The sequence below is a fragment of the Boeremia exigua genome, assembly GCF_020726555.1.
Source record: "Boeremia exigua strain MPI-SDFR-AT-0100 chromosome Unknown C7974scaffold_7, whole genome shotgun sequence".
Taxonomy (NCBI): domain Eukaryota; kingdom Fungi; phylum Ascomycota; class Dothideomycetes; order Pleosporales; family Didymellaceae; genus Boeremia; species Boeremia exigua.
This window is the reverse complement of record NW_025763524.1, coordinates 1,522,707-1,550,562: the sequence shown is the minus strand read 5'-3', so window position 1 is coordinate 1,550,562 and position 27,856 is coordinate 1,522,707. Positions and strand designations below refer to the sequence as shown.

The following is a 27,856-nucleotide window of genomic DNA, read 5'->3' as shown; positions in this document are numbered from 1 at the left end:
CAAGACTTCGCAGCTGCCAGCTGTTAACAAAACATAACCTATAGAGGTATACAAAATATTTTAGCTTTAATGTTAGCACTTTGTTGTTTAGTCTAGTGTGCTTCACTATTACTTGCGGAGAGGTGCTGCTAGAGGAAGAATATTTAAGAATCTACATTGATTACTTACCCCTGCTATACTGTAGACGCCGCGGATGTTTCGAATAACGACGGTCCTGTTCTGGTAGAGCAGACATGCAACCCAATGTTGTTAGTAGCCACGTCCCCTCGAATTGCCCGAGAATTAGGTTCGGGCCTGGACTCCCCGATGTCTTCGGTACCTGATCACTACTTGCCGACATACAGACGGTGTACAGTTTATCAGATTACTGCTTGGGACTGCGAGGGCTCATGTAACACTCTACAGCAGGTGCTAACACTTTGAAAGCCTACAAGATCGTCATCACAGCCGACATTAAAGCTGGGATCATCTTCTAGCCAGTGGAATGTTATGACTCTGATTGGAGAGCTGACCTTTCAGTGACTACTCCTCCAGATCAAGGTAGACCGCGACTCCACCGACGTTACATCCAATCCAAACCCATTGAACCTACAGCACGACGGTAGCCGCCAGATACATACGTCCAAAGACCACGAAAGGAGTTTCTTGTCGCATGCGTGCAATTCGATCGTCTGCTCTGTCTCAACAATGCAGAGCATGCCGTGCATCTTAGAACTCACGTCTTCAATTGTGCGTGATACGTCTTGCAACTCTCTCTGAACTATCCGAATCAGGGTCCACGATAGCGAAACGATAGTACACTGTAGCGAACCGCGGGATGGGCTGTAATTCTGTCTGGCCAAATTCCACAAACACTTTTAGGACTCGGTCTTTCGAAAGCTACTTCTATTGGATCTGACGCACAAGGATCGGAGTTCAACAACTCGAAGCAGTTGTGAACTGTGATGTATCTGTCTGGTATAATCTAGACATGATCATGCGTAGCGTGCGCAGTATTCCGAGCGGTGGTACTTCACACGAAGGGCCGTACGAATCTGGAGCGACATCGTGCGCTTGGCGTGTGTTGCGGAGAATATTTTGTTGTTGCTGATGAAAGGCCATGAGCCGTATAAACTTCTAGGCATCCCGGTACTTTAGGCAAGGTATCTTAGCATGCACACACTACCGCAATCTGTGGGTTGCGGTCATTTCTGCGTGCGATAGTTTGCTCGGTACATCCAGAATCCACCGACGTTGGGCTGATACGTGGTGCCCATGCACACAAGGTTTGGCCAATCTTTAACAGCGCTGCGCTTCTCCTCGAAGTCTGACTTGCTATGTGTGTGCCGCGTCAGCAATATGTATCAGCCCGACGTAAGTGGATCTTGGAGATGACTTCGGTCTGAAGTGTAAGGTTTCGGGCGAAGAAGGATGTGAGTGCCACGACTATGACGTTGTTGGGTAGGGATGTCAAAAACGAGGATGCGTGGCAGGCCGGGGTCTGATATTAATTTACCTATCTCAGGTCAGCAAAGGATCCGCAGGATCCGTCTTTATCCTTCAAATCACCAAAAAGACCGTTTGGGTAGGTCCCAATCACGCAACCCGCGAGACTCTGCAGGTCGCGAGGCACATTGTTCAAGCAAAGAGGGCGACTGAGATCGCACTTCTTCATATCACGTGATATGGTGTTCAAGATTGTGCATTGCATCTTGCAGCAACTACGATAAGTCAATGAACCAGAACCAAGGAAACAGTAGCCTAACGGCCTCCACCCCAGTGCTTCATCCCCTCGGGCCTGCGCATCTCCGACTCCTTGCCCTCGTAGCCGAGATCGTCGTTGCTGCTGTGGAATAGTGCGCATAGTGACCGGTAGAGACTGGATGCGTGTGTGGTGGCCTTGGGGAGCATTTGAGGGGCCTCCATTGACCCCGGCGCTACGTCGCCCTCGACATCGATCTCCTCGTCGGCATTCGCGAGTGACTCCAGCAGGGCCGAGAGTTTGTTGTGGAAGCGGGTCATGATGGGCTCGGTCTCGTCGGATTCGACGATTGGTGCTGACAGGCGCTCGGCAATGTCGAACTGTGGTTGTTAGACTGGTGTCATGGTGCTTCACTGTCGCTAACGTACCTCGCGCAGACCCTCGAGACGGAACTGCTCAGCGCGCTTCTGAAGCTGAGGTGCTGATGGTGTGATTGGCATCGCGGAGACGAAAGCCAGTAGCGCCATGACGGCGATCAAGATGAAGGAACGCATTTTGATGTTATGGTAAGATATTTTGGTGCGTCGAAGCGGGTGATAGTTGCAGTTGGCGATGCGATCGAGTAATAGATGTTAACGCTAATTCCGGAAAAGCGACAGTAATGAGAGTATGAGAACGAAAGGCACGCAGTCAACAGACGCGGTGTTAATATCACTACAGTCCAGGTAGGAGGGGTCGGAAGTCAATTCGCCTGACGAGACAGCATCATGTTCCGACCATCATCTATATATCTGTTTCTGACTCGCGCCCTTGAATAAATCCGAAACAACGGCTGGGTAGCAGAAAAGGAATGATCAGCCGCAAGGAGAAACATGTTCCCACGTTCGCGCCATCTTGGCCCGACTCATTGGTGCAGGAGCGATGCTGGCTAGGCTAAACGGTGGGAAGCTGCAGAATTCCTCATCTTTCGCATTGATTGCGATTGGCAGAGAATGCCCGCTTGCCGAGGGCGTGTGAGCGCGCGTCGCGAAACGCATAGAGGGATGATCAAAAGACGTTGGCACGCAAGGGCGCACTGCAACCTCACTGGCCAGGCTTTGTCCCGTAGAGAATACAGACAAGCTCGTGGTCAACATGCGGGTTACACATCGTGAAGTCACGGACGAAGAGCTTCATGCACACTGGTCTGTACTCGTGGCCCGGTTGTCGCCTTCCCGATGGAGCATGAACGCTGGTGGAGAAAAGCGCTGGCCAACCGTTTAAGATGAAACATGTCGCAGATTAATGATGCGGCCTTCGAGAAGCAAGTGGCCCGTTGTCAACTGTCAGCTCGATCTATGAGAGTGGCAGCTGTCTGCAACGGTGTGTGCAACAGCGCGGGACGTTCTCGCTAGCTGCAGAAAGGCGTTGAGGTAATCCCTCACTTGGTGTGGGGTGCAGGCTGGGTGGAGAGAAAGGTGGTCCCTCAGAATGTCAAAGGGTAGGCTAGCTGAAAACGGCCTGGGTCGATCACGTCTCGACCGCGCGGTCCAACCTCACGTCGTCATAGTCGTAGCATTCGCGATTCAGTGCAAGCCTCAGCTTCAAGTTTGTCTTTGCAATATTACTTCTTGCGTATGCTATTACGTTTATTTTTGGAGCATTCATACGATGCTTTGCAGATCACATCGTTACTCTCGCAGACCGAGGACTCGATTTTTCAATACATCCTAACCCCGCCCTTGCTTGGTCTTATCGAAGTCCACTACGGTGACATTGCTAGCTATGGACGAGAGTGAACACGCTCAGACAAAAGATAATGGATCCCTTTCGCCAGTATCTACGATCTCGGACCTTGGCCTCGATTTGAGCAGCCTACCACCAGTCGCCATCTTATCTGCTCATTTGAAGGACGATGAAGAGAAGCACTTGAAAGAAACGCTACGCCAATTTCATGCACCGCTCACCGCTGATGTCTCGCGTGCTAGAATTTTCATTGGAAAGGTGGGAACTAAAAAAAGGGCAGAATTTGAACTTAGGTCTCGCAAGTTTACAGTTGAAGAATATGTCACACCAAAACGATCTGTTGGTCCCACCAAGAGCAGTGGTCACGCGAGGAAGAAGCGAAAAGTGTCTGGAGGGCAGCTGTCACTAGACGGAATGAATGAAAACGACTCTACCACTGAAGATGAATCCTTCCATGGGGGGCCTGATGAGGACCGTGAGGCGCCTGACGAGGAGACCGAAGGTCTCGGACTAGATTCGGCATCCGCTCAAGTTGTGTCTCTGTTCGAGCAGTCTCTGAAAGAAGACTTGGTCTGGGTAATCCGACTGGACTGGCTAGACGAGTGCGTGCAGACCGGGCACCTGCAACCCCTAAGAGACAAGCTGGTGTACACCGGTCGGGTACGCGACAGTCCTAGCTCGGCAAACCCGAGACCTAGGATCCCACTTCCCTCGCATAAGCCAGACGTTACTCCCGTAGCTCAAATTCATGTAGCAATTCATCCACAGGGCGAGGGTGACATCTTGGAAAGAGCCAAGGCAGATGCAGCCACATATCCACCAAAGCCACAATACCAAGCCCATCGAACGGGGCCTAGCCATGGCTCCCGAAGGTTCGAGGGGAAAAGCTATGCGCCTACATTGGAGCTCAAGACATCGAAATCTGCTGCAACCACTGCACATCTGCTTCAGCAAACCACAAGTGAGTACGAAGGCGATGATAGTGACATACCCCAGCCTCCAAAATGGGTCGTGAAAGGTGTCAAATACGCATGTCAGCGCTTTACACCTGCCGATGGCCCCAACGAGGACTTCCTTGAGCAGCTAAAGAAGATACGGACGGCAAGAACCCTCATCGACGACGAGATTGGCGTACGCGCATACTCAACAATCATCGCGTCCATTGCAGCATACCCGCACCGACTCAGTCTCCCCCGCGAGCTAGCACGGCTGCCGGGATGCGACGAGAAAACTGCGATGCTATTTGTAGAGTGGAAGAACACGGGGAAAATCAAAGCCGTAGAGGACTATGAGAATGACGAGGTGATGAGAGTGTTGCGATCGTTCTACGATATCTGGGGCGTCGGCGCGAAAACTGCCCGCAATTTCTATTATAAAAACAGCTGGAACGAGCTGGATGATATCATAGAGTTTGGGTGGAACGATTTGGACCGTGTGCAACAGATCGGCATCAAGTACTACGACGAATTTCTCGACCCAATTCCTCGCACCGAGGTAGAGGAAATCGCAGAAATCGTGCATCAACACGCTGTAAAGCTACGAGATGACCGCATCACGGTGACCATCGTCGGCGGCTATCGACGCGGCAAACAGGCTTCCGGCGATGTAGACATGATCGTCTCCCACCCAGACCTCGACGCCACTGCTGGCCTAATCCGAGAGATTGTAGATTCTCTCGAGACCGACGAGTGGATCACCCACACTCTGATCATGAGTCTGGCCAACACCGACAGAGGCCAACAGGCTCTCCCTTTCCGCTCTACAAAAGCCCGTGGCGCTGGCTTTGATACGCTTGACAAAGCGCTTGTCGTATGGCAAGACCCGGTCTGGGCGACTCGCGAGCAGGACTTGGAGGCAAATTCAAATGCGAAGAATCCGAATGTACACCGCAGGGTAGACATCATCGTTGCCCCATGGCGAACCGTCGGCTGCGCAGTTATGGGCTGGAGCGGCGGCACAACTTTCCAGCGCGATCTCAGGCGGTACGCGAAGGCCGCTAAGGGCTGGAAGTTCGATAGTAGCGGCGTTCGCAGTCGTAGTAACGGCGAAGTGGTGTCGCTGGAGGGTGAGAATGGGGTTGACGGAACGCCAGAAGATGCTGAGAAGAAGGTGTTTGAGGGCTTGGGGCTGGAGTACATACCGCCTGAGTATAGGGTGACGTACTGATAGACAAACATGTGAATGGGCTGCCAACGGCCTGCAAACACTGTCCACTAGGAGTCCTACATCTGCAATGGACGTCCACACTGGACCTCCCAAATACCTCTGCTCACTCCTTGCCCTAACTCAAGACAAGCAAAGACTTCTACAAATACGATGTCCAACCCACCACGCTCGCCTCTCCACCCCACAACCCAACTCGCCATCTCCGCAACCAACGTCCCTTTCCACTTCCTCAACCGTCTATTCTCCCCCACCACACGCTTCATCCTATCTACGTGCACCCTCATCCACCGCCTCACCAAGCAAAACTACATCTTCCTCTGCATCTTCCTCCTGCACCTATGGGACCTCTTCAAAGCCTCCCCACCAATCCGCCCCCTCGCGCAGCACTGGAAACGCATCGCAACCGGTCTCCTCTTCGCGTGCTGCAGCACCCCCGCCTCGCTCATCCTGCACGCCAGTATCCCGCCCTTCCGCGCCTACTGGGCCGACCAGTCGCCCAAAACGCGCACCGAGGCCGCGCAGCGGCTCGCGCTGTTCGTATTCACGTGCGCGCCGGCGTGCGCGATACTGGGTGCTATTGTGACGGCAGTGGGGTTCGTGTGGAAACAGCACCGGTATGGGAAGTACCGCGCGAGTATGCGGAAGCTGGGGCGTGGGTACTGGGCTGATCCGCGAGATTTTGAGGATTGGCGTAGGGCGGGGAGTAGTCGAGAGGTGGCGGAAAGGTTGAGGGCGTGGGAGGGGGTAGAGATGGAAAGTTTTGTTGTAGAGAGGGTATGTGAGAGGTGTAAGGGGGTGAAAGAGGGGTTGAGTGCGAGGTGTGCTGCGTGTGGGGCGTTTGAGGAGAGGGTGGACAGGATGGAGTGGTAGGTATGTGTTGCTTGTAACGACTTGGTGCAGATTGGACAAGTAGATTTACTGCTTTGATTGGAATTTATTACTATGCGATTACGAGAAGGAGATCGATCGTATCTCAATTTCTACTCAGACACCCTCACCAACGCCACGCTACATCATCTCAACACTTCAACACACCCGGAATCTTTGTTACAGTGCTCTAGGCGTCTTTGAATCCCTCCTTGGTCGCCAGGTCCAGGTGCCACCTCAACACCTTCTGGAACACACTCTTCGCTCCAGTCTCAATCACATCACCGTGACACGGAATAAGCCTGTCGAAGTCCCACTTGTTGATCCTCGCTGTGGATGCAGCAAAGCTCTTCCTGTCACCCGCGCTGGTGCCCCACCAAATCATCCTCTGCTGCGCCATCGCCTTGCCCTGAGTACTCGTCAGAGCGCCAAAGATCCTTGTGTAGATGCCCGAGCTGGGGTCGACGCCTGACTTGGAGAACTGCTCTGTCGACGGGCTGTTGAATAGGTAGTCCGCCTCGATGAGTGTGCGCGTGGGGCGGTGGTGAAACACGATTTCCTTGTTGGCGTGGGCGTGGACGTATTCCCAGTCAAACTCGGCGTCAAACTCGGGCGAGATGGTATCAAGAGTCTTGGAGGCGCGGAAGAGGAACGCGAAGGGGACGTTTTCCTTGGTCTTGTCTTTGGCACGAAGTTCGGGGAGGGTCTCGGGACCCATGATTTGGGCTTGAGGGTAGGCCGCGTGCCAGGGGCCGAGGAAGATGTGGTGCTGCATGCCAGATCAGTAAGGGTCATGACGAGAGCTTCTGGTAGTCAACACGTACCTCAGCGTCGGGCGCGCAAATGTAGCGGACTTCTCCTAGCTCCGCGACTTTGGCTTTGACTTCATCGGTAAGAGCAACAGGCGAGAAGACAGCGAGAGAGCCTGACTGGAGGCGCACTGGAATGATAGTCAGTTTCGTCTTTGACACCATGTAGATCTTGCATACCAATGGTGCCTCGTCCACCAATCTTTATCTTGCCAAATCGCCAGAAGGGAACGGACAATGTTGTGATGACCCTGGGTACAACTTCACGGATGACCATGACCTTGGCCGGGTCTGAGGGGACTAGGGTTGAAGACATGTTGGTGTATGTAGGTTAGAATGCTAATAGCTGATGTGGGAGTTCTTTTGATGCGATCGCATGTGCCAACGGCTTGAGCTCGGTAGACTATTGACGACGTCACGAGAATGACGCAATGTTCGAGGTGGAGAGATCGCACGTTAGTAAGGTAGTTGATTGCGCGGAGGGTGAATGGTATTTGTAGATTTTCCACTGTCTCTAGACTAAGTTTGCAGCATCCTGCTCGGCCGATCTTGATTCAAATGACGCCGTTCCACGTGTATCCGGCCGATATGTGGAGGTCGCTTGGTGTTGCTCATGCGTCGGCACCGAGCGCATAGACCGCATGCACAGTCAGCATCAGCATCTTTGTCAAAGCTTCCCAAATCTAGAATTTGAGTATCTGTAAACACCACAACGTGCATGAGCGATCCCTTTACTGCTGCCCCCTGGCAATGTGGCTTTGTAATTATCCAGCCGAGGTACTGTCTATCTTCGCATATGCACAACCTCCTGGTAATTACCCTTGAGTCTGGCCATCCATGATCGAGGTATTTGCATTCCACCATGCTGCGCCTACTTCTCCCTACGCGGAGCTCCACATGGTTTCCGGACATTAACCTCCTAAACCGTGGCAATCCTGCAGCCACTCCTGATCCATTCAGGAACGCAACACTTCTCGGACAAAATGTCGTGCGGTGTTGCAGGCGGATGTTGTGGGGCCTCGGAGCGCTCATCGCTGGCTAGAATCGTCGTGATGTGTAAGACGTGCAAGCGCGACTACTCATCCTGGAATTGCAGCATTCTCTCTGGCGTTTTCAGCACTGAGCTCGTTCATGAGGCTCTTTGGATTCCTCTTTTTATTATCGTCATCCAGCTTTTTCTGTATGTATTTACCAATTTGCTTGACCTTGTCCAGCGCAATATTGGTACAGTTTAGAAGAGCCAGTGGATTGATGGTCGCGCCGCCATACTTCGCGATTTGGCAGATTTCGCCGTGCTTGTTCATGGTGATAATGACCTGCCCCTGGCGAACCTGCTCCTCAGCTGCGTTCGCATCGACCAAGTAAACTTCGTCGTCTTCAAAATATGAGAATGTGACACATAGTGGCTGGTGCAGGATAGAAAGCGGTATCGGTTCGCGTTCGCGTACGCTCAGAATAATGGCCTTTTCTCCTTCTACTTGGACGTCTGGTCGCCTGAAGTGTTGAAGCGCAGCCATGACGGCAATGCACGAAGCATCGATCAACCCTCCGTCGTGGTCAATGATGTGTACGTCGGCCCGGAGAGAGAAGCACTTTTGTCCTGCGATGATACAGAGCGACTCGGTATCGAGGGCATTCGAGCGTCGAATAGCTTTCTCCAAGATACGGGAGAGAATGATCTCAGCATCGGTAGGTCGTCCGATCTCAAATGCAGGCGAAGCCATAGGCGAGAACTCGGTGACGATCTGGAAGAGGCCATCGAACTTGCGCTCCGGCGCCGGGGTGACTACGTCGACGGAGATGCGCGCAACAACTCTGATATGAGTTAGTGGTGTATCCCTCACAGTCAGTATCATAGTTGCGCGGACCTTGTCTTCCCCAATTGCACATCTGCGACACCATATTCCTCGCCAAAAGTGAGCTCTAGAGGGCGAAATGCATCGAATGCGCGACCGTCGAGGCGAATTTGTTCTTGCAGCGCCTGCTTGATGAACTCGCGCTCGTTTATGGAGATCTCAGCTTCCCGAGGCATTTTGCCTCTGTTGCAGTTGGTATGGTTTGGGGTAGTGATGTCAACTGCCTGTGCTCTGAAAATATAGCGGGACCGGCGAAAGTGCATCACCGACAGCCTTGGCAGTGCTTTGAAGCAAACACTCACCTTCTCCCACTCCAAACCCACGTCAAAGACTCCCGAAACCTCGTGCGAAACAACAAGACTCACAACAAACGTACACCGACAGCATGACGACCGCCCACAGACCGACGTTCGATCCCGCACGCGGCAAGGAAGCCCAGCGCGGAGTCGCCTACCATCAGCGCCTCCTGCCCGCACACACAACGCTCAAGCACAGGCAAGCCGGCCAGGGCGGAGACGCAGATGGCTACCAGCGCGACCTACGTGCAGAGCTTCTAGAGGCTGAGGCGCGTCATTATGCGAAGAAGAACGGCACCTATGTCGAACCAGAGGCTGCTACCGACTCTAGCAGCGCACCGAAACGACAGATCGACGACGTAGCAGCGGAAGAAGGCGAAGAGGATGAAGCAACTGCGAAGAAGAGACGGATAGAAGTGCTCGAGAAGTACAGGGACATAGACGCGGACGATAGTAGTGACGCGAGCGAGAGTAGTGATGAAGAGTAAGCATTCATCGCCAGGTCGCACGACTGACCTTGCTAACGCGTCAACAGCGACGACGATGAAGAAGACGAAACTGCGGCACTGATGCGTGAGCTGGAGAAGATCAAGAAGGAGCGCGCAGAGGCGAAGGCCAAAGAAGAGCAGGAACGCGCAGCTGAGGAGGAGGAGCAGCGTGAGATCGATGTCGCGCGTGGCAATCCTCTGTTGAACAAGAACGATTTCGCCATGAAGCGCAGATGGGACGACGACGTGGTCTTCAAGAACCAAGCGCGCGGCACTGAGGACAGGAACAAGAAGAAGGAGTTCATCAACGACATGCTGCGATCTGACTTCCACAAGAAATTCATGGTAAGCCCACACATTACAGCACACATCACGAGTCTTCTAACAGCTGCAACAGTCCAAGTACGTGCGATGAGCCCTTAGCATATGGACTTCTTGTAGACTATGCATTACTCAGCCCATCGTGGGATTCTGGCGCATGGCGTTTTCTGGACTGACACGCGGACACGTGAGTGGCACTCCAGCGCACGGGGTCCGAAGCTTTCTGGAAAGCTTCGTGCCCCGTGCGCGCAGCTCCTTTGTCAGCTTCTTACGCACGGGGCACGAAGGTTTGCTGTGAAGCTTCGTGCCCCGTGCGCTGTGTCACCCTACGCACAGGGCACGAGGCTTCTCTGGCAGCTTCATGAACCGCGCGATGTCCTCTTCTAGTACACAGGGCATGTACACAGATGACGCAATTTTGTTCGTCCTTATCTGGATCAGCGAACGTTGACCACTTCTGGTTGTCAGCTATTCCTTATCGCAACTACATCATTCCCAATCGAACGAATAGGAACATCTCAACATCCAACTATGAACTTCGAGCTTCGCATTCACTGTGCGCATGACCCTTCAAGTCTACAGTATTGAGCCTGAAAGGGCGTCTCAAGCATAGCAAACCATCGGCCTCATACTGAATGGGGCCTATTCTCATGGACAAACAAGTCCTTGGTCAGTCAAGCGGCCTGACCGCGATCTTGTTACCCATACTGCCCAGCCCCACAAGCGCATCGGAAGAACACAAGCACACCTTGGCCCTTCCTTCCAACCTCTTATGAGGCTTCGATAGTAGCCAGCCAGCACGGGAGCTGAGCGCGCCCCAGCACAGTGACTTCATGTGGCTTAAGCATGCGCATCGATTGCTCGACTGTGTCTGGCCGTTGCCCATAGGTAGCCAGACTACGTAGTTTAACACATATATACCCCACTTTGTCTCCAGCAGTGTTGATAATCCGTGATCTTGACTTACACTCTACATTTTATATTACTAAATATTACATATATTTACACTCTCCACAATGGCAGGCTACGGCAACCGCACAGCCCCAGACTACACCGCCGACGCGCTCGCGGACGAACACTCATCCACGCGCCTCGGCCTCACAGACTCACACAGCGTAGGCCCCCCATACTAACTAACCCCAATTCTCTGTCCATTCAGATCCCATTTCACACACACATACACACACACACACACACACACACACATATATATATATATATATATATATATATAGACACGCACATCCCTATATACACATACATACACACCCCACTAACCCCCTCCCCTAGCCCCCAACCTACGGCGCAGGCTTCGGCAACAAACGCGCCTCGCAGCCCACAACCCACACAGCCACAGACACAGACGCAGACACCACCGCCGCCGCCTCCGCCGCCGCCGACACACCGCGCTTCAACACCCAGGACGCGCACGGCTCCGCGCCGTACAGCAACGCGCACACGTACGGCAGCGCGAGCACGGCGGGCGCGGGGTGGGGCAACAAGACGGGAAGTTTTAGTGAGGAGGGGAGGGGGGAGGGGGGGCATGGTATGTTTTTCTCTTTACCTCTTCATCTCTCACTGTAGCTGTGGTGGAGTCGTGATAGAAGTGGTTGAACTGGGCACGGGTGTGAACGATGACAGGGCTGACGAACGCAGATTCCGCGCTCGGCAAGGCGATGCAGAAGATCGGGGGTGCGCTGCATGCGCCCGGGCTGGCGCGCAAGGGCGAGGCGAAGAGGGAGGCTGCGGATGCGCATGGGGAGGTGCCGACTGCGAATTAGACTGTTGGGGGTGGAGTATGAAGAGAGAGGGGGGGGAGTAATAGTAGTTTATTCGCCACGAGGCCTATGCAATGCGAGTTCTATCGTCCAACACCGGTGTCTGCGGCTCAAATGCAAGATAGCCGCGGCACGTGCAGAATGCAAGGTCGCCACTTGCCACGGAATCGTGGAAAAGGGGGTGTGGCTAATAGATGCCCTGCGTGCGGTATTGGAAGGTATCGTAACTGCGTGCGTTAGTCCATTGTTTTCTCAATGTGTCCGGGCACAACTCACAGTCTAGTGTAGTAGCTGCCCACGCTCTTCGCAACCAGCTCCTCGACAAACGCCTCCGCCTCCTCTTTACTCAGATGCAGCATCAGCCGCGCCCGCAAGCTGTTCGTCACGCTCGCGCTGCCGGCCGCGAAACACGGCATCTTGCTCTGCTTGCCCATCAGGTCGACCAGCATGATGAGGCGCTCGGCCTCGCGCCGCAGCGCCTGGAACGCTTTTTTGCACAGCGTCTTAAACTCTTCGAAGGCCGGGGATGTGATGCCGCCGAGCACGTCCACGTAGTCTTGTGTCAGCTTGAATGGCGCGGCTTCGAAGCCCATCGACCCAGGCGAGTTGGACAGCATGAAGCCGAAGTCGATGTGGATGATGTGGCCCATGTTGTCGATGAGGAGGTTTCCATTGTGGCGGTCCTTGAGCTGTAGGACGTAGGAGATTACGCTATAGGCTGCCAGCGAGCGGGTGAAGCAGCCGACGCCCGCAATATATGGCTCGGATTCGGGCTCGCCGAAGGTTTTCAGCCAGTGGTCTTTGAGGGTAGAGATGCGTTTGCGAGGGTTCGTGCCGGCCGCGATGCTGGCGAGGGTTAGGGAGCGCTTGAGCGAGTGCAGAGAGACACCGTTGGTGATGGTTTCGATCAGGCCGCAGGACTCGCCCGTCACGAGGATGCGCATGCGTTTGGTCCAGACGGGGATATTGGCGTCCTCCCAGATCTTGGTGCAGACTTGGATGAGCTGGCACGCGAAAGCTTCCTGGCGGAGGTCGTCGCCTGTCTTCACAATGACGGATATAAGATCCCAGTTGGACATGTAGCCGTAGGGGGAGGAGCGGCGGACACGCTCACGTTTGGCACTCCACTCTTCGCCAAAGGTTGCTGCTGAGGGGTCGTCGCGATCACCCTTGCGGCGCATACCAGCAGTCTTGAGGTCGTTCTCCATGCGTGCTGCGCCGGCTCCAGAATTTGTGGCAACTGCCATACCTTCTTCCAGCTCCTCGGGCTCGGCCATAATCGACGTAGGATCAGACTCTGCCATAATAGTATCGAACGTAGGCCCCTGATCGTCCGACATGAAATTCTGCTCTTCCAAGGTCTGCATACTTGCAATAATCTTCGCCTTGATAGCTGCCACTTCTGTCCGTGGTCTTTTCGAGCCGCTCGCCTCCAACTGTGCCAGCATCTGCGCCGCTGTCCGCATATGGGTCGCAAGGGCCGTGAAGTCCGGCTGATCCGGTCCCTGGTTCTTATTCAAAGGTATTGTTGCTTTCCGCGACGGAGCAGGGCTGCTCGAGCGACTGACCTCCATATCTGATGTCCGTGGGGTCGATAGCGTGGCCATGGAGGCCAGCGTGTTCGCCCCACTGGATGACCTGGGCGCTGTGGATTTGCCATTGCTGGTGCTTGCTGGTAACGCAACTCGTGCAAGGCCAGACGCGAGGTCGTCTTCGGCGATATCCTTGATCAGCGTTGTGCTGCCCAAGTCGCCGTTCGAAGGCTCGAAAACACTGTCAGTTCCATTGGGCGTTGTCTTATCAAGCGCCAGACGCTCCGCGTTGGTGATGTCGAACAACCGCCTTCTTGACGTCCCTTTCTCCATCATTAGCTTCTCCAATAGCTGCTGGTTCTGTTCTGAGTCCGGATCAAAGTCAAAGTCCTCCTTCAGCACTTCAACCATGAGCAGGTACGGCACTTTCTCTGCGCTGTTCAAGCTGGTAGCTTCTGCTGGGTTGATGCGCACAATGCGGTGGTGCTGGCTCTGGGACGGTATCCCGTCCTTCAACGTCGGCGGGGAAAGTAGCGGAATGTCGACCTCAGCTGGCAGATCTTGTGCTATCAGAGCCAGTTCGGCGCGCAGGGCGCTTAAGCGTGCCGGCTTGGGCACGGATACCAGACGACTGGAGATGTCCTCCAGGGCACTCAGGAACTGTGTCTCGTTGCGGAAGTAGTTGGATCGCAGCAGCCGCACTCTCTGCGCGCGGGACAGCGCTGTCGGTGTGAGCGGCCGCGGCTGCTGCGCCAGGTACTTGCGAGACGTGCGGTCTGCCTGCGGTCCCAGGCCAGCGGTAGCGGGCGGCGTCGGCAGCGGGGACGACGTCCTGGCGTTGCGGAAGTCGGGCAGGGAGGACGAGCTCAGACGGGCGTCGGAGTCGATGTTCAGCAGCGAGGGCCGGTGCTGGGCGGACATGCCGTGGGCGGTGTGCGGCGGGCGGGCAGCCTGGCGTCGGAGGTCCTTGGGGTCTCGCAGACGCGGCGTCGGCGGCTTGGATGCGCGGCCGTCCTCGGGGTCAGAGTGCCCCTGGTCGGTCCTGCGCTGGCGCGGGCGCGGCGAGCCCCCGGCGACGGTGTTGCTGCGGCCCATCTTGCCCGTCTGCACGTTGTCGGAGATCATGTCCTCAACGGGCCGCGGCTTTCGCGCCTGCGCAATGGCCAGCGGGCCGGCGTGGGCGGGCAGAAAGGGCGCGGCAATGCTGGCCAGCACCAGGCTCGACAGCACCGTCGTGGGCAGCACATTCTCCTTGATGCGCTCGCGGCGCGCGGGCTCGGCCGAGCCGAAGACGATGCGCTGCACGCGGTTGTAGATGCGCCGGCACGTCTTGAAGGCGTTCGAGTTCGGGGCGGCGGCCAGGTCGTGGAGGTACGTCTGGAACAGCCAGAAGGTCTGCGGCACGGTTACTACGGGTCACGGCGGGCGGGCGGCGGGAGGTGCGCACCAGAAGCGCGCCGTTGACCGACTCCTCGCACAGGTCGATGATAAACTCCTCCAGCGCCATGGACTCATTGTCGATGCTGATCAAGAGGTGGCATAGCCTGCGGGCGCCAAATTTGTAAGCGGGTGCTGCTCATGGGCGCCGGGCGCGGGGCGGGCACGTACTGCGGCAGGAAGAACTCGAGCTCCTCGTACGCAAACGTGCGCAGCTTCGAGCAGAGCACGTAGTGGATGCCGACATGGTCAGAGTACCGCCTGGCTGCGTCAGTACGGGCGAGGCAGGGCGCGGGGATGCGGTGAAGCCACACTCACGCCAGGTAGGCCACGGCCAGCGACGGGTCACTATTAAAATGGTCGGATTCAATGAACCGCTCAAGCAAGTTCCAACTCATCTGGGACGGTTCATTGAGGCGCGACGCGAGAAGGGCGGAAGAATGGGCGCGAGCACTTGGACAGGCGTGGCATCAAATGGTCAAATGGGGCGCCCGCAGGGTTCAGGGCGCGCGAGCTGCCGGCGGAGATTAGCTCCACTCACGTCCGCTCCGGCACTGTGACACTGACACCACAGCACCAAGCACCACAGCACCCGGGCCCCGGCACGTTACAGAATGCGCGCGCAGTGCTGGCCGACTCCTAATTGCATTACCCGTACCTTCCCTCCTGCATATTGCTACACACCTGAACTATCCGCCCACAGATCCTCAAACACCTTGCGTCATGCGAAACAAACTCCGGGAACGCCCTCACCACCGTCTTGAGCGCCTGTATACTGTACACGGGAACGCTGCTATGTACACTGAACGCCCATGCATGTACACCAAACACCCGTGAATGTACACCGAACACCCATGAAATGCCTAGTCGGCGGCGTTCAAATCGACAAAGATATTAATAGCGGCCACGACGACTTCAGCAAAAATGAGAATGATGACGATCCACTCGAGCAATTCACCCTGCACACCATTAGCGACGCTCTGTGCCAGCCCGTGCTGCTGCAACTTACATGTGTGGCTGTGAGCTGGTCTTTGAGAACAGCCAGCAGATCTCCAATGACATTCAGCCGCTCCGTGAGCAGTCCGACTCGCTGGTCCATCTCGAGGTAGCTTCGTACCGCCTGGTACACAGGATCGAGCTGCGGCTCTGCCCACATGAGCTCCGGCGCATCGAGCACCGAGCCCTGCAGATGGATGCTGATACGCAGGATGAACAGCTCACCGATCTGCATGTTGATCTGCTTCTTGTTCAGGTTGATCTTGCCCGAGCTTGCAATCTGCGCGGGGATATCCTTGGTGTCGTCGATCGTGCTGTCGACCAGGTCTTCGAACAGACTCGTCTTGACGCTCTGCGAAAGGCCGTGCGAGATGGCGAGCTTGATCATGTAGTTCTTCTTGTCGCGGAGGGAGATGAAGTCGTTGTAGATGCGCGCTTGGTACTCGCGGGTGTAGTAGAAGTTGAACTCTTCCGTCTCGACTTCGTCTTTGCCGAGTTTGTCGACTTCGAATTTGGCAATCTCCTTGAGGAAGCGCTTCTCTTCTTGCAGTGACATGCCCCATATCACCACCGTGCCGTACTCGAACAGGAATACTTCAGGTGTGTGGACCTGAGTGTCAAAGTCGGGTGTGTCCATCTGAGGATCCGAGTCGGCATGTGTGACTGATGGTCGTCTGGGTCTGTCTGAGCTCTCGCCGTTACCTATACTGGGCGCATCGCCGTCGTCGTGCAGATCAATGAGGTCCTCTCTTCGTCGCTCGTTCTGGTGCTCTACCTCGATGGCGCTGTCTGAGAACCTCCTCTGTAGCGGTTCGGGCGTGCCGTCAAGTACAGCTGAGCTGTGTACATCCTCTGATCCCTTGGAGCCGTAGTTGTATGGCGAGTATATGCACTCGTCGAACCGCTTGGGCAGTGCACCCCTCATCTTCTGCTTGCCTTTCAGGAACCTCATCAGGTCGTCGAGCTTGTATGACGATGCCGTACAGTATGCCGTCACCCGCGGTAACCGGTCTCGATCAGCTTTGCCCAGTCGTGCAGCATCTCTTCGCGCGGTGGGGTCCTTGATCCTTGTGTATTGCACGTATACGTCGCGTCCGCTTTCTTCGTCTTCTCCATCTTCGTCTTGGGCTGGGTCGGGGAGAAGCTTCAACTTCTGCGCAGTTCGCGTTGTTCTCTGCGGACCGATCTTGCCGACTGGGGTTGGAGGTATTCTTGCAGGCGCGCCTGAACTGTTCCTTCTTCGTAGTTTGCTGTTGAGGCCGGCGAGCATTGGCTGCCCTCCATGGCTTGTAGGCTGTCGGGCCGAGGACGTACCCTGCGAGCCGGACTGGAATTGAGCCGTGTCATTGGAGGAAGAGACAGTTGTGTTGAAAGTGACGGTGCGCTGCGGTTTTGGGGGCGTTGTCTTCGGCGCCTTGCTGCCGCCCGACATGGACGACATCAACGGCGTGGTCTCGGTTGAGCTTGACGCCATTGTGATACGGGAATTGACAATTCAGCGGCGTCGCGATAATTGGACGGAACGAAGTGCGCGCTGAACACGGGCGGGTATCACGGACTAGACGTAACAACTATGGCCCTGCCATATGGGTGGGGTGACGAAGTGAAGTCGTTGCACGTTCGACCGTGTGCTGCTCGCCGAGACTGACAAGATGACGTTCCTGCCCAAAGCTTGGAGGCCCCTGCAACCTGGGCCCCACGTGCTGCATCTCATGCAAGGCCGTTGACAGGCACTACAAAGTGCAAATCATCAATTGGCCGCTGCTTATTGCGCAACCGCTTCGTTCTGAGACTAAGGAATTCGCAGGCGGAATACTTACTCCTGTGAAGTCAACTTTGCGCTCCACAACTGCGCAACTTGAGAAGAGTGTCGCTATGACCAATGCGACTGACCTCTGCTATAATTGGCGAACATCCCATAGAATCAACTCAAAGAACCAGAATAATGTACATTTGGGTATAGCGGAGCTTATAGACACTTTTAAACGACAGCGATGGAGCAGACTCCCCAGCATGCATCTCAATTCTCTCCTCTCGCGATATTCCTCGCCCTCCTCCGTTCCCTCTCCATCTTCCTTGCCTGATTCATACTTGGCTGCATCCCCTCCTCCTCCAGCCTCGCCTTCATCAAGCTCTCCTCGTCAATCCGATCAAACCCAAAACTCCCCAATTCACCGCGTCTCCACTTCTGGATCAACCACAAAGCAGTTGCTTCGTGGTCGACCACCCCTTTCTTGCCATACCGCCCCGTCTTCTTAGCAACCAACTCCAACAGCTCGACGATATCGTTCGTCGGGCCTGGCGCATACTCGGCGTACAGCTTCGGATCGACCAGATTGATGTGGAACAGGAGATAATCCGCAAGCATGACGGGCGGGATGATGGTGTCCTTTACACTGCCACAAAGCGCCAGCTTCATCATCGCCTCTGCGTCAGGCACATACGGGATGAACACACCCGGCGTGTCGAGCAAATACACTCCTCCCCCTACACCCCTCTCGCCCTTCCCTGCGTTCACATCGTCCTCGCTGGGTATGATCTTGACACCACTGCCAACCTTCCGCGTAACGCCGGGCTGCGCGCCTGTGCGTGCGACTTTGCCCTTGCCTAGACCGAGCCCGCGCAGTGCGTTGAGCAGTGTGGATTTGCCGACGTTGGGCATGCCGACAACCATGACTCGGTGGCCGACAAGCTTCCATCGCTTTTCAGCATGCTCGCGCAGTACTTCAAGCACTTTGCCCGTCGCCTTTCGGCTGTCTCTCTCTTCTTCGCCGTTGCGCACGAACATGACTGTGCTCCCTTTGTGCCATCCGCGAATCAACTCTTCGTTCTTCTGATCGCGCGGCCCACCGCCCAAATCGCGTTTCGTATAGACGATTATGCGCTCCTTTCCCTCAAGAGCTCTTTCAAATAGCGGGTTACGCGAGGTGAGCGGCACGCGATAGTCGCGACATTCAACTACGAGGTCGATGGATGTGAGCAGTTGCTTCATCTTGGCAAGCCCGGATTTGTGATGGCCCAGGAAGTATGAACGCGGGAGCGACGGGATCGGTGGGAAGACATTGCGGGCGATGAATGACATGGAGGAGGAGCGTTGGTGAACTGGCCTCGAGCGTGAACATTATTTCTGGTGTCGAGTCAGGACAGTCACATCGCTTGGCGATCTTTGACTCGTGCCTCCAGCCTCACACGCCAGAAGATGTGCGTCTTTGGCCTTGGGCCCAACATCAATAGTCGATTAAACTATTTACGCTAAAGCTGATAAGAAAGTTATGCTGCGATAAACCTTGCGACCATTTTTCACAGACAGGCTGAACCCAAGCATATGCTGGAGTGTGCGAAGCTCAGGGCGACCTCACAACTGATCGTGTCGGACACTAGTCGAGCTGGGCACAGATGTAGTGACCGTTGTATACACAGTGTATACAGCAGGCGCGGGGAAGCCGATCCACTGCGAATCCGGCCTGTCCTTCTTATCACAGAAGTGGACCTTCTGGATCTTGATGTGGTCCTTGCCTGCCTGACCGCGCTTTTCCCACTCCGCATCGGCGCAAGCCTCCCTCCCATCGATGAATGGGTGGGGAAACTTGACGGGTGTGTGCCAAGATCCCTTCTGTTGGACCTCGAAGTCTAGACGTGGCACATCTTCATCGCTCTCCGAGTCTGTGTCGACATGGTCAGTGTTGAGGCGATGACCAAGTTTGATCTTCTGCGTAGCAGTCGCTGTGGAGGTAGTCGTGGATGTTGCCGTCAGGGGTTCACCATTTGGACCAAGAGTAGGAGCATCTCCGCAGTTGACAGGGAAGGCACCGCCAGCACGGCACTCGATCTTGCGATAGTCGTGTTCGTCGTCAGGGTAGCAGAGATAACAAAGTAGGGACCGGCTCCAGGGATGGAACATCCACACGCCCTTGGTCTCATGGCCTGGGTCGAAGCGCTTGTCAACGGCAGCACTTGCTTGAGCGCCCAATATGGAAAGAGAGCCGGTGTAGGTAGCCGTGTGTACGTTGTGATGTGGTGCACCGTACGTTGAGTCGATGCCCCATATGGTGTGCTCGATGGTTTTGGTGCAGAGGTGCGCAGGCTCCCTAACTTCGCCGCAGACGAACTTGGCAGAGAAGAAGCTGTTCTTGGGACCCTTCGGAATCAGGCAGCTGTTGATATCCTTGGGCATGTCTCCGTTGAGTCCATTCTGGTGTTCCTCGATTTTGCTCTGTTTAGGGCAACCGAAGTCTGAGAATGTCTCAAGCTCACAGTGCATCTGAAGACCGTTGACTTCTTTAAGCCAATCCTGGTGATCGAAGCGAAACCTCGGTCGAAGGCTGCGAGCCTGGTTGACGTTGATGCATTCACCCTCCTTCAACTCATACGGGCTGGTGAAGGGTTGTCCGGTGCAGTCGGATGTCACGAAGGGATACAGGTGGATCTCGGCATCGGACTTTGCGTCGCCCGCCTTGGGTGAAGCACCGTACGCCACTGAGGCGACGGCGAAGGCCACAATCGTGGCACGCAGGAGTGAGCGCATGATGTCGCTGGACCGTGAAGAAAGTCAGCCATGTGAACAACGATCTCAGAATGCAGTTGAATGGGATAGACATACCTAATCGAGCAGACGAGGTTCAACACGGCCTACTGTTGAAGTTCGATGCGTGGCGGAGTACTGTGTGGTGTCAACATATGGCTCCGAACGTGGTGATGTATGCCAATTGATGAGGATCCGACTTCATAAGCCAGACAAATGTATGTAGAACAACGCACCGACGGGTATGGCTCTTGTATCATGTAGCGGCGTGTGTTGGTGATGTGCTATGAGATGTTAGGAAACAGAGATGTCTTGAGAACAGGCAATGCATCGTGTATTGCACATGAGTGTAAAATTGATGAGAGAATGGAACGACTTGCCTGATCGATGGTTGTTTGCTGTGGTGAGGAGTCTGATGTTGTACGGTGAAGAAAGACGGAGTGTTGGGTTGGAAAGGGTGTTTATAAACAAACAGAGATGGCTCCAGCGCGCTTCATTTCGAATGCAGGAAGAGAAGCTGGCTCGCACTGACTGTGTTGCTTCTCGATGCGTGCGGAGGGAGGCGCGCGCAAGGAAGGTAGGCGCAGAGTGAGCAAGTGACATTGGTCGAGAAGAAACTGCAACGACGAAAGAAATGACGGATAGATACGAGTAGCCGATCATGCGGCCCTGATGAGAAAGAACATGAGTACAGCCTCGTGAGGCTTCAGGAAGAGGGGGCGAAGAAAAACTGAGGCACCACTGTCCAGCTATACACTCGTCGCAATGCATTCAGAATCATTCGATACCGTTGGGACCCATTCAACTGAGAATACAGAGTAGTGAGCGCAAGGGAGCCATTCACAGTTGCCGGATGCTATAGCAGTAGCATAACAACCGGCATTGAGCCTGAAATTAGGGTATTGTACTGGCAGAAACTTCGAATGAACCTGCTTATGAATCAGTATGCATCGTACCGAAAGCAGATCTAACTGTAGACGCTCAATTTTGAAATGCTGTGAATGTGAAGCACATTGATGGTAAGAGCGCAGAGGAATTGAAACGCGAGATAAGAACAGTAATGCCGCAGCGGTACTGAAGTTGAACTGAACGCAGTGTCATACAATACCTCCATTGTAGTATGAGAGACCGACCAACGCCATGACTCCCCCAAGCCGCCAACTCCTTGTCATGTGAAGGGGCTCCTGCATCTACCAGTCCTCCCACTTGTCATCCTTCTTGCCTCCCGTCGGTCCCGATCCACTGCCCTTCTTCATCGCACTTGTGCCAATACCCGATGGTTTGGGCTTTTGTCCTAACCCGGATGTGGCGTTTGATCCAGCCTCGCCAGCGCTTGCAAACTCGTCCCAGAAGTCTTGCTTGTCGCTGCTAGGGCCCTTGGGAGCGGCACCAAAATCGTCCCAGAAGTCCTTCTTCGCCGGTTGTACACCACGACGTGTGTTGCCTGAAGACTCTCCCTCGACGAAACGGTTGAAAGCAGTGCCGGCATTCGCTGCGGAAGCTTGGATCGTCTGGCCCATAAGTCCGGCGGTCTTCTGTGCCTGCGAGGCAATATCTGCTTCGGCGAGCTAGAGCGGCATTGATCAGTGCTGCAACTTCACATGTGTAGGCAGTCTCACCTTTTGCATGCCAGGCTTCACCCACCCCTCGTAGCCAGTCTTGCCTGCCTTGCTCACACTCGCACCCAGCCAACCGAATCCCTTCGTGAGAGCTGCCACAGGGTCTTTCTGGAAGTCAGCAATCTCCGGCGGTGCCCCAGGGTCGTCGTTGTTCTTCCAAGAATCCGGTTCGCTTCCAAAACCACCATATTTTCCACCCTGGTTTGGCGCCAGATTGTCGCTCCTATTGGCGTTCTCAGCTCCCATGCGCGAGAAGTATGCTTCGTTCTTCGTCTTCTGTGACGCCATAGCATTCGTCCCAAGAGCCGGCGATCCTGATCGCTGGAAGCCAGACTCAGTCTTGCCCAGTGGTGTCTGACTTCTACTCCCACCGGCACTGGCGCGGCCGCTCAATGGCCCACCGGCGCCAGCAGCGCCAGTAGTCTCCTTCTTCGGCAAACGCTTTGGCAGATTGCTCTTGTCAAACTCCCTGTCCTCGACCTTGCAGCTCAGTCTTTCTTTCCACTCGTCGCCAGCTTCAGAATCATAGCGTTCTTGTATAGACGAAGCCTCAAATGTCCTGTTGTCCTTCGTGTTTGATGGGTGCGCGGTGAAGAAATCCTGGTATGGTTTGTTGCCGCCAGCGGCCATACGTGCAAGCTCAGCGCCCTTGAAGGCATCCATAGTGATGCTGCGAATAAAGGAGATGTGAACACCCAGGCCGCGATGGACGCCGGAGCATGACAGACACATGAAGATGCCCAGTTTGGGAGAGGCCTGATGTCTTCATATCAGTATATAGTGCCGGAGTTGTGGTCGCGTGGGACTCGAGAAGGGCGACCTGGAGGGCTGGTAGTTGCGTACCCACTGTGGACTCGGCGCGTTGCAGTCGACACACTTGTTGTTGTCGTTCGTCTTCTGAATCTCGAGCAACTGTATAGTATTCAATCAGCGATATGTGCTTCCTATCCGCTGACGAGATTGCGGTCCAATTGCTCTGCTCTACGAGCATCACAGCCCCACCTAGATATGTAGGTACACCGCGCAACGTACCTTACTCCGCGTCTCCGGATCTACCTCCCACATTTTGCTCATGATGAAGAACTGCCGCCGCGGTCTGTTGCGAGAAAGATAAACAAGGTCCGCTTAGAACGCGATTCGAGGTTGAAGTGTCGGTGTTGAAGTTTACGGAGGGAGGATCCATAACAGTCGAGATTCAGGGCCGGAAGCTGTGGCGCTGCAGTTGAGCCTCAACCACCAGCGGGGGTCTCGTGCTCCACCATCTAAGTCCGTGCATCGCCCAAAAGCAATCCGGACAAGAGAGAGACTATGAATGCTGAGTTACTCTTGTTCGTTGCGCATAAAATACAAGATCTTTCTCGTGGAAACGGTCACGATTGAATCAGACGCCACCAAGCGGTTTCGATCTCATCAAGGACCCTGCGATGCAAATTGTGGCTTCGAATTGAGAAATGCTCGATCGCTAAGTTGAGAGAAGAGACCAGCTACGGAGATAAGAATGAGTCGCGTTATATGTACCGTCACCTCAAGAGTCATAAACATTACTGTAATCACACTGAAGCTCTCACCAGGCGGAGTGGCTTTCCACTGTCAAGTTACGCTCCATCTCCCCATATGCCTACAACTTGCATGCCAAACGCCAGCCCTGTGAAAACTGCCTTGATACTTTCGGTCAATCTCTTTCGCTCAACTGCCTGCCTCACTTGTTCGCCGTTGACATCGTCGCCCTGCGCTTCGAGATCCAATGCCGTTCTCCGTTCGTTGGTGCCGCTACGGAAGGATACAGCGTAGTCAATAGCTGGACCGGACCCGAATGCGAATATCGATGTATAGAGGAGATATGGATGGCGCAGCCGACGAGGTGATAAGAGGTAGGCGGAGAACAGTGTGAAGGTAGTGATATGACGAAGGTACGAAGTGATGTTCTGTGTCTTGTACGATACATAGGTTGATGTTGTACGTGCATCAACGGCGGTGGGCAGTGCAAGCAGTGCAGGCAAAGTAATGGTCGAGAGGGTCGCAGAAACACCCTTGAACGTATGTTAGCATGCAAGATCAAAACTAGTCCGCCGCAGAGACTCGCGATGAGCTCAGTGGGAGCTGAAGTTGGAAAGGACATCGACGAAGAGCTGAGAGTGTGGCGACATACCGTCAGTAGGCCCAGGCTGACTGTGCCTACAAACTTGCAGACGGAGATTGTAGGTGCTGCCATTGTTCAAGCGCTTTGCAGCAATGTGTATATGTTGTCGTGTTGGGGCGATCAGTTGGGCGCTGTGTGGTCGAAGAGCTCTGTGACGTTATCTGCAAGCTGATTGATGGATTGCAGCGTTTAGGAAGCTTGGCAACTACAGTTCCTGTGGGAGAGCCACGCAGGTATAATCCTTCAAACATTCCTTGACTTGTCTCAAGCATCATGATCACGCATGTCTGTGAAGCTCTATTTGTCTCCAGACTTTTAGAACCGAAGAGTGTGGTTCAATCTCGATGTGTCACGTCCAATGTCGGCTTCATGTCTGCGGATAGTAATCCGCTGGACCTCGGCTTGCTCCACGACTTCACTCCAACTTCTCCACAACCGACGTTCTCGGCCGTATACTTGACTCGACAATCTCACATAAGATCAGACGACATCCACTAACAGCAATAATACAGTCCTCTCCGAGTAACGAAACATTCCGTCACGGCCCATCTACCACAGCGCCAAAGCCAGAAATCCTCGTCAATCCTCCACCATGCCTCTCGAGAGATATCAATATTTGAGCAACGTCTGGAAGGATGGTCTTTTTGACAACAAGGTCATATTCTGCACTGGTGGAGCGGGATCGATCTGCTCAGCGCAAGTTCGGGCTATGGTTCACCTTGGTGCGAATGCATGCATTGTTGGGCGCAACGTAGAGAAGACAGAGAATATGGCCAAAGATATTGCGACAGCACGAAAGGGGGCAAAGGTGATCGGTATCGGTGCGATAGATGTGAGAAAGCCAGAGTTGCTCGAGGCTGCCGCAGCCCGCTGTGCAAAAGAGCTGGGGAGCATTGACTTTGTAATGTGAGGTATACAAGCAGGGGTGCTGAACATCGCTGACGACTTACAGCGCTGGCGCTGCTGGCAATTTCCTCGCACCTATGGACCAGATTTCGGCCAACGCAATGAAGTCGGTCATCGATATCGACGTGCTAGGTTCTTACAACACTGTGAAGGCAACACTGCCCTACCTCGTCGAATCTGCCGCCAAACACAAGACAAACGGTCACACACCACCGGCCAGTGGCACCGGTGGTCGCATAATCTTCGTTAGCGCCACATTACACTATTCTGGAACACCATTGCAGAGCCATGTATCTGTTGCGAAGGCCGGTGTAGATGCCATGGCGATGTCTGTAGCGATAGAGCAAGGGCCTAAAGGCATCACCTCGAACGTCATCGCACCAGGACCTATCGCAGACACTGAGGGTGTAGCTCGTCTCTCCAAGCAAGATCACCGTGATAGATCGTCCAAAGGAATCCCGTCCGGACGTTACGGAACGGTGAAGGAGATTGCCGATGCCACAGTATATCTCTTCTCAGATGCTGGTAACTATGTGAATGGCGCAACGCTAGTTGGTAAGCAACACAGCTCATGCTTGACAACGAATCCAGCTGCTGACATATGTGTGTAGTTGATGGCGGCCAATGGCACACTGCAGGATTTGCGAACGGGTTCGCATACCCCGACTTCCTCCTATCGGGTGAGGTTGTGACGGGCGTTTCTGGCGGCAAGCAGTCGAAATTGTGAACGTGAATCAAGAAGTAGATTCGCCCATAGGCTGGTGTTGTATACTATCATCTTTGTAACGGCGCCCATGTTGATCGTGACCACTGACACTGATGTTGGACCGCAACGTGCCAGCAGCGCGACCAGTCAACTTCGAAAGGGTCTGTTGAGGTCCTGTTAGCACTTCACGGGTCGCACGCGGCACTTGAACACTGACCCTGGCGGCGTATAGCTCGTTGTCCTTTTCAGGATAACTGTGGGACTACAAACAAACAATGGGAGACCTTGCGCAACTCATCCAAACTCATGATCGATCTCACATCGCACCCGTGATCCACACGCTTACCCGCGCAACCTGAACCAGATCAACAGCAGGGACAATTCCAGCCTCTGGGTCGACCACTCAGGGTTTGCTCGCGCGTCCTCAAACGCCGATTGCGCCAACACGACTGAGTTGTCTGAACATCTTCATCTTGCCAGCCTTGCACTGCACCGTCTTCGCGAAGCGCGGCCTCTTCCCCTGCCGATCTCATTATCGAAAAGTGGAGAGAGGTTCGGCGCTCGAGTCAGCCACTCCACATCTGCGTCATCATCAGGAAGCGAGCTGTAAACTGAATAGTGTATGCTGCATTCGACATCCTGGAAATAGCCAAGCTGCTCTGTCTTAACGTGAGGATTGGTTGCGACTCAGGCACCGCTCGGCCTCGGTGCTGTTTCGTGTGGCATGTTCAGGTTGGAGATGACAGGTAGAAAACGAAGGGATATGTTGGCTTCGGTCACACGCAGGTGTTTTCGCTGGCAAGTTCTCTGTTTTGCGACAGATGGGTGTACATGGTTGGCCAGGCGTACAGCCGCTTATGTACTTGAGGGCGCCTCGCTGAGAAGTCGTCTTTTGCTAGTCGTGGTGTGATTCGCCTGAGCTAGAGGGAAATACGATCTCTATCGTGCGTCGTGCAGAGGCCGCGGGTGCAACAAAGTCGAGGGAGATGAATTGCTCTCGTACTACCACAGCCGTTCGTATACGTCGCAAAGCTAATATACATGCAACGGACACCTGCTTCCTTATCGCTGCAGGTTCGCTGGTCGCCTGCAGCAATACCACCCTCACATGAAGTTTTCCCGTCCTATACGCTTCCTTGTCAGTCAATACGCTCATCGTGGCGCGTGCAGCTTGTGATCAGCGCTCAAAAATAGGCTTCCACTCATGCAGCCGCGACTCGGACAACAAAACCACCGCGCCCCCGTCACCCAGCCTTGCTCCTTGCTGCCGGGCGTCTGATCTCCCAGCCTTCACACTCGCTCTTCTCTCCTATTCCCTAGGTCACGTTGTGGCCGTTCACTCGCTCAAGAGGTACCCGACTTCCATTGCAGTACTTCGGTACCGCAGCGTTCACGGTTCGCACTACGACAGAACAGGGCGTTCCTCCGCACGACTGTTTGCAGGCTGCTGTGCTCCAGTGCTACCCTAAGGACCATTGCCCGGAGTGCCGAGGATCTTCCTGGCACGTCATGACCCTTTGGGTCGCAACTCCTTCGCCGAGTATTGACAACTACAACACCTTCAGCGCGAATTCTTGTTTTCGAACAAGCCGTCCGGCACTTGTGCACTGTTTTTAACGCGTGTCCGGTTGCTCCCTCAAATTTGGTCGCGCCGGCAGTGGCGGATTCTAGTGCAGACTTTCATTTACAAGGTTAGTCCCTCTTGGCTGCAGGTTGATCGACGCCGGAGCCCCAGGTTCCTTTCTCAACAGCTGCTTGCGCAGCTTCTTCCCGCTTTTCAATTGCTCTCTGCTTGTTTCTTTGCCGGGCAATTCAGTCAAATGCAGCGATGCTGACTATCGCCTGAGCGAACAGGTCCTGTTTCAGCCGTGGTACTCCCCAAGCCGTTGTCGCTTTAACAATCGCCCTGTGCCATATCACCAAACTATTACACAGCATCGATCGTTGTTCCACCCCGCTTGTCCGCAGTTAAGGATACATCGATCTCCATCAACGTTCAACGACAATTGTT

The 27,856-nt window shown here is 54.5% G+C and overlaps 14 protein-coding genes across 14 annotated transcripts; 5 read left to right on the top strand and 9 right to left on the bottom strand.

Annotated features, from left to right (window-relative positions):
- Window positions 1-1,740: 1,740 nt before the first annotated feature.
- On the bottom strand, window positions 1,741-2,235 carry C7974DRAFT_312307 (uncharacterized protein; the record flags this gene model as incomplete). Its single annotated transcript, XM_046138361.1, has 2 exons — window positions 1,741-2,061; window positions 2,110-2,235. 2 exons carry the CDS (start codon window positions 2,233-2,235, stop codon window positions 1,741-1,743), a joined length of 447 nt encoding a protein of 148 aa, XP_045996458.1.
- A 989-nt stretch (window positions 2,236-3,224) lies between these two features.
- Window positions 3,225-5,986, top strand: C7974DRAFT_396508 (terminal deoxynucleotidyl transferase-like protein). The gene has a single exon (XM_046142084.1). It carries the CDS (start codon window positions 3,446-3,448, stop codon window positions 5,570-5,572), a length of 2,127 nt encoding a protein of 708 aa, XP_045996457.1. The 5' UTR covers window positions 3,225-3,445; the 3' UTR covers window positions 5,573-5,986.
- C7974DRAFT_455991 (uncharacterized protein) lies at window positions 5,601-6,240 on the top strand (the record flags this gene model as incomplete). The annotated part of the gene is made up of 2 exons (XM_046145989.1): window positions 5,601-6,105; window positions 6,162-6,240. Coding segments are annotated over exons 1-2 (545 nt in total), but the record flags the coding sequence as incomplete, so codon positions are not given.
- A 389-nt stretch (window positions 6,241-6,629) lies between these two features.
- C7974DRAFT_414171 (uncharacterized protein) lies at window positions 6,630-7,564 on the bottom strand (the record flags this gene model as incomplete). The annotated part of the gene is made up of 3 exons (XM_046143786.1): window positions 6,630-7,208; window positions 7,264-7,379; window positions 7,429-7,564. 3 exons carry the CDS (start codon window positions 7,562-7,564, stop codon window positions 6,630-6,632), a joined length of 831 nt encoding a protein of 276 aa, XP_045996455.1.
- A 763-nt stretch (window positions 7,565-8,327) lies between these two features.
- Window positions 8,328-9,280, bottom strand: C7974DRAFT_313212 (ribosomal protein S5 domain 2-type protein; the record flags this gene model as incomplete). The annotated part of the gene is made up of 2 exons (XM_046138396.1): window positions 8,328-9,063; window positions 9,117-9,280. The coding sequence occupies 2 exons, from the start codon at window positions 9,278-9,280 to the stop codon at window positions 8,328-8,330; spliced, it is 900 nt and encodes a 299-aa protein (XP_045996454.1).
- A 209-nt stretch (window positions 9,281-9,489) lies between these two features.
- Window positions 9,490-10,303, top strand: C7974DRAFT_434703 (Cwf15/Cwc15 cell cycle control family protein-like protein; the record flags this gene model as incomplete). Its single annotated transcript, XM_046145007.1, has 3 exons — window positions 9,490-9,884; window positions 9,936-10,233; window positions 10,286-10,303. 3 exons carry the CDS (start codon window positions 9,490-9,492, stop codon window positions 10,301-10,303), a joined length of 711 nt encoding a protein of 236 aa, XP_045996453.1.
- Window positions 10,304-11,150: 847 nt separating this feature from the next.
- C7974DRAFT_425297 (uncharacterized protein) lies at window positions 11,151-11,990 on the top strand (the record flags this gene model as incomplete). Its single annotated transcript, XM_046144473.1, has 3 exons — window positions 11,151-11,324; window positions 11,500-11,755; window positions 11,866-11,990. The coding sequence occupies exons 1-3, from the start codon at window positions 11,226-11,228 to the stop codon at window positions 11,988-11,990; spliced, it is 480 nt and encodes a 159-aa protein (XP_045996452.1). The 5' UTR covers window positions 11,151-11,225.
- On the bottom strand, window positions 11,739-15,443 carry C7974DRAFT_396501 (phosphatidylinositol 4-kinase-like protein PIK1). The gene is made up of 5 exons (XM_046142083.1): window positions 15,275-15,443; window positions 15,128-15,217; window positions 14,967-15,063; window positions 12,264-14,914; window positions 11,739-12,214 (listed from the first exon to the last, which is right to left on the bottom strand). The coding sequence occupies exons 1-5, from the start codon at window positions 15,352-15,354 to the stop codon at window positions 12,175-12,177; spliced, it is 2,958 nt and encodes a 985-aa protein (XP_045996451.1). The 5' UTR covers window positions 15,355-15,443; the 3' UTR covers window positions 11,739-12,174.
- A 79-nt stretch (window positions 15,444-15,522) lies between these two features.
- On the bottom strand, window positions 15,523-17,732 carry C7974DRAFT_396498 (sporulation protein-like protein RMD1). Its single transcript, XM_046142082.1, has 2 exons — window positions 15,966-17,732; window positions 15,523-15,915 (listed from the first exon to the last, which is right to left on the bottom strand). Exons 1-2 carry the CDS (start codon window positions 17,424-17,426, stop codon window positions 15,820-15,822), a joined length of 1,557 nt encoding a protein of 518 aa, XP_045996450.1. The 5' UTR covers window positions 17,427-17,732; the 3' UTR covers window positions 15,523-15,819.
- Window positions 17,733-17,845: 113 nt separating this feature from the next.
- On the bottom strand, window positions 17,846-19,115 carry C7974DRAFT_396496 (mitochondrial GTPase 1). The gene has a single exon (XM_046142081.1). It carries the CDS (start codon window positions 19,032-19,034, stop codon window positions 17,973-17,975), a length of 1,062 nt encoding a protein of 353 aa, XP_045996449.1. The 5' UTR covers window positions 19,035-19,115; the 3' UTR covers window positions 17,846-17,972.
- A 110-nt stretch (window positions 19,116-19,225) lies between these two features.
- Window positions 19,226-20,895, bottom strand: C7974DRAFT_425293 (uncharacterized protein). The gene is made up of 3 exons (XM_046144472.1): window positions 20,855-20,895; window positions 20,553-20,758; window positions 19,226-20,484 (listed from the first exon to the last, which is right to left on the bottom strand). The coding sequence occupies exon 3, from the start codon at window positions 20,475-20,477 to the stop codon at window positions 19,308-19,310; it is 1,170 nt and encodes a 389-aa protein (XP_045996448.1). The 5' UTR covers window positions 20,478-20,484; window positions 20,553-20,758; window positions 20,855-20,895; the 3' UTR covers window positions 19,226-19,307.
- Window positions 20,896-21,664: 769 nt separating this feature from the next.
- C7974DRAFT_312610 (ADP-ribosylation factor GTPase-activating protein 1) lies at window positions 21,665-23,167 on the bottom strand (the record flags this gene model as incomplete). The annotated part of the gene is made up of 4 exons (XM_046138372.1): window positions 21,665-22,042; window positions 22,094-22,856; window positions 22,914-23,005; window positions 23,126-23,167. 4 exons carry the CDS (start codon window positions 23,165-23,167, stop codon window positions 21,665-21,667), a joined length of 1,275 nt encoding a protein of 424 aa, XP_045996447.1.
- Window positions 23,168-23,292: 125 nt separating this feature from the next.
- On the bottom strand, window positions 23,293-24,483 carry C7974DRAFT_396492 (uncharacterized protein). The gene is made up of 2 exons (XM_046142080.1): window positions 24,243-24,483; window positions 23,293-24,123 (listed from the first exon to the last, which is right to left on the bottom strand). The coding sequence occupies exons 1-2, from the start codon at window positions 24,303-24,305 to the stop codon at window positions 23,689-23,691; spliced, it is 498 nt and encodes a 165-aa protein (XP_045996446.1). The 5' UTR covers window positions 24,306-24,483; the 3' UTR covers window positions 23,293-23,688.
- C7974DRAFT_396490 (peroxisomal 2,4-dienoyl-CoA reductase-like protein SPS19) lies at window positions 24,484-26,089 on the top strand. Its single transcript, XM_046142079.1, has 3 exons — window positions 24,484-25,139; window positions 25,186-25,694; window positions 25,751-26,089. The coding sequence occupies exons 1-3, from the start codon at window positions 24,826-24,828 to the stop codon at window positions 25,864-25,866; spliced, it is 939 nt and encodes a 312-aa protein (XP_045996445.1). The 5' UTR covers window positions 24,484-24,825; the 3' UTR covers window positions 25,867-26,089.
- The last annotated feature ends 1,767 nt before the right edge of the window (window positions 26,090-27,856 follow it).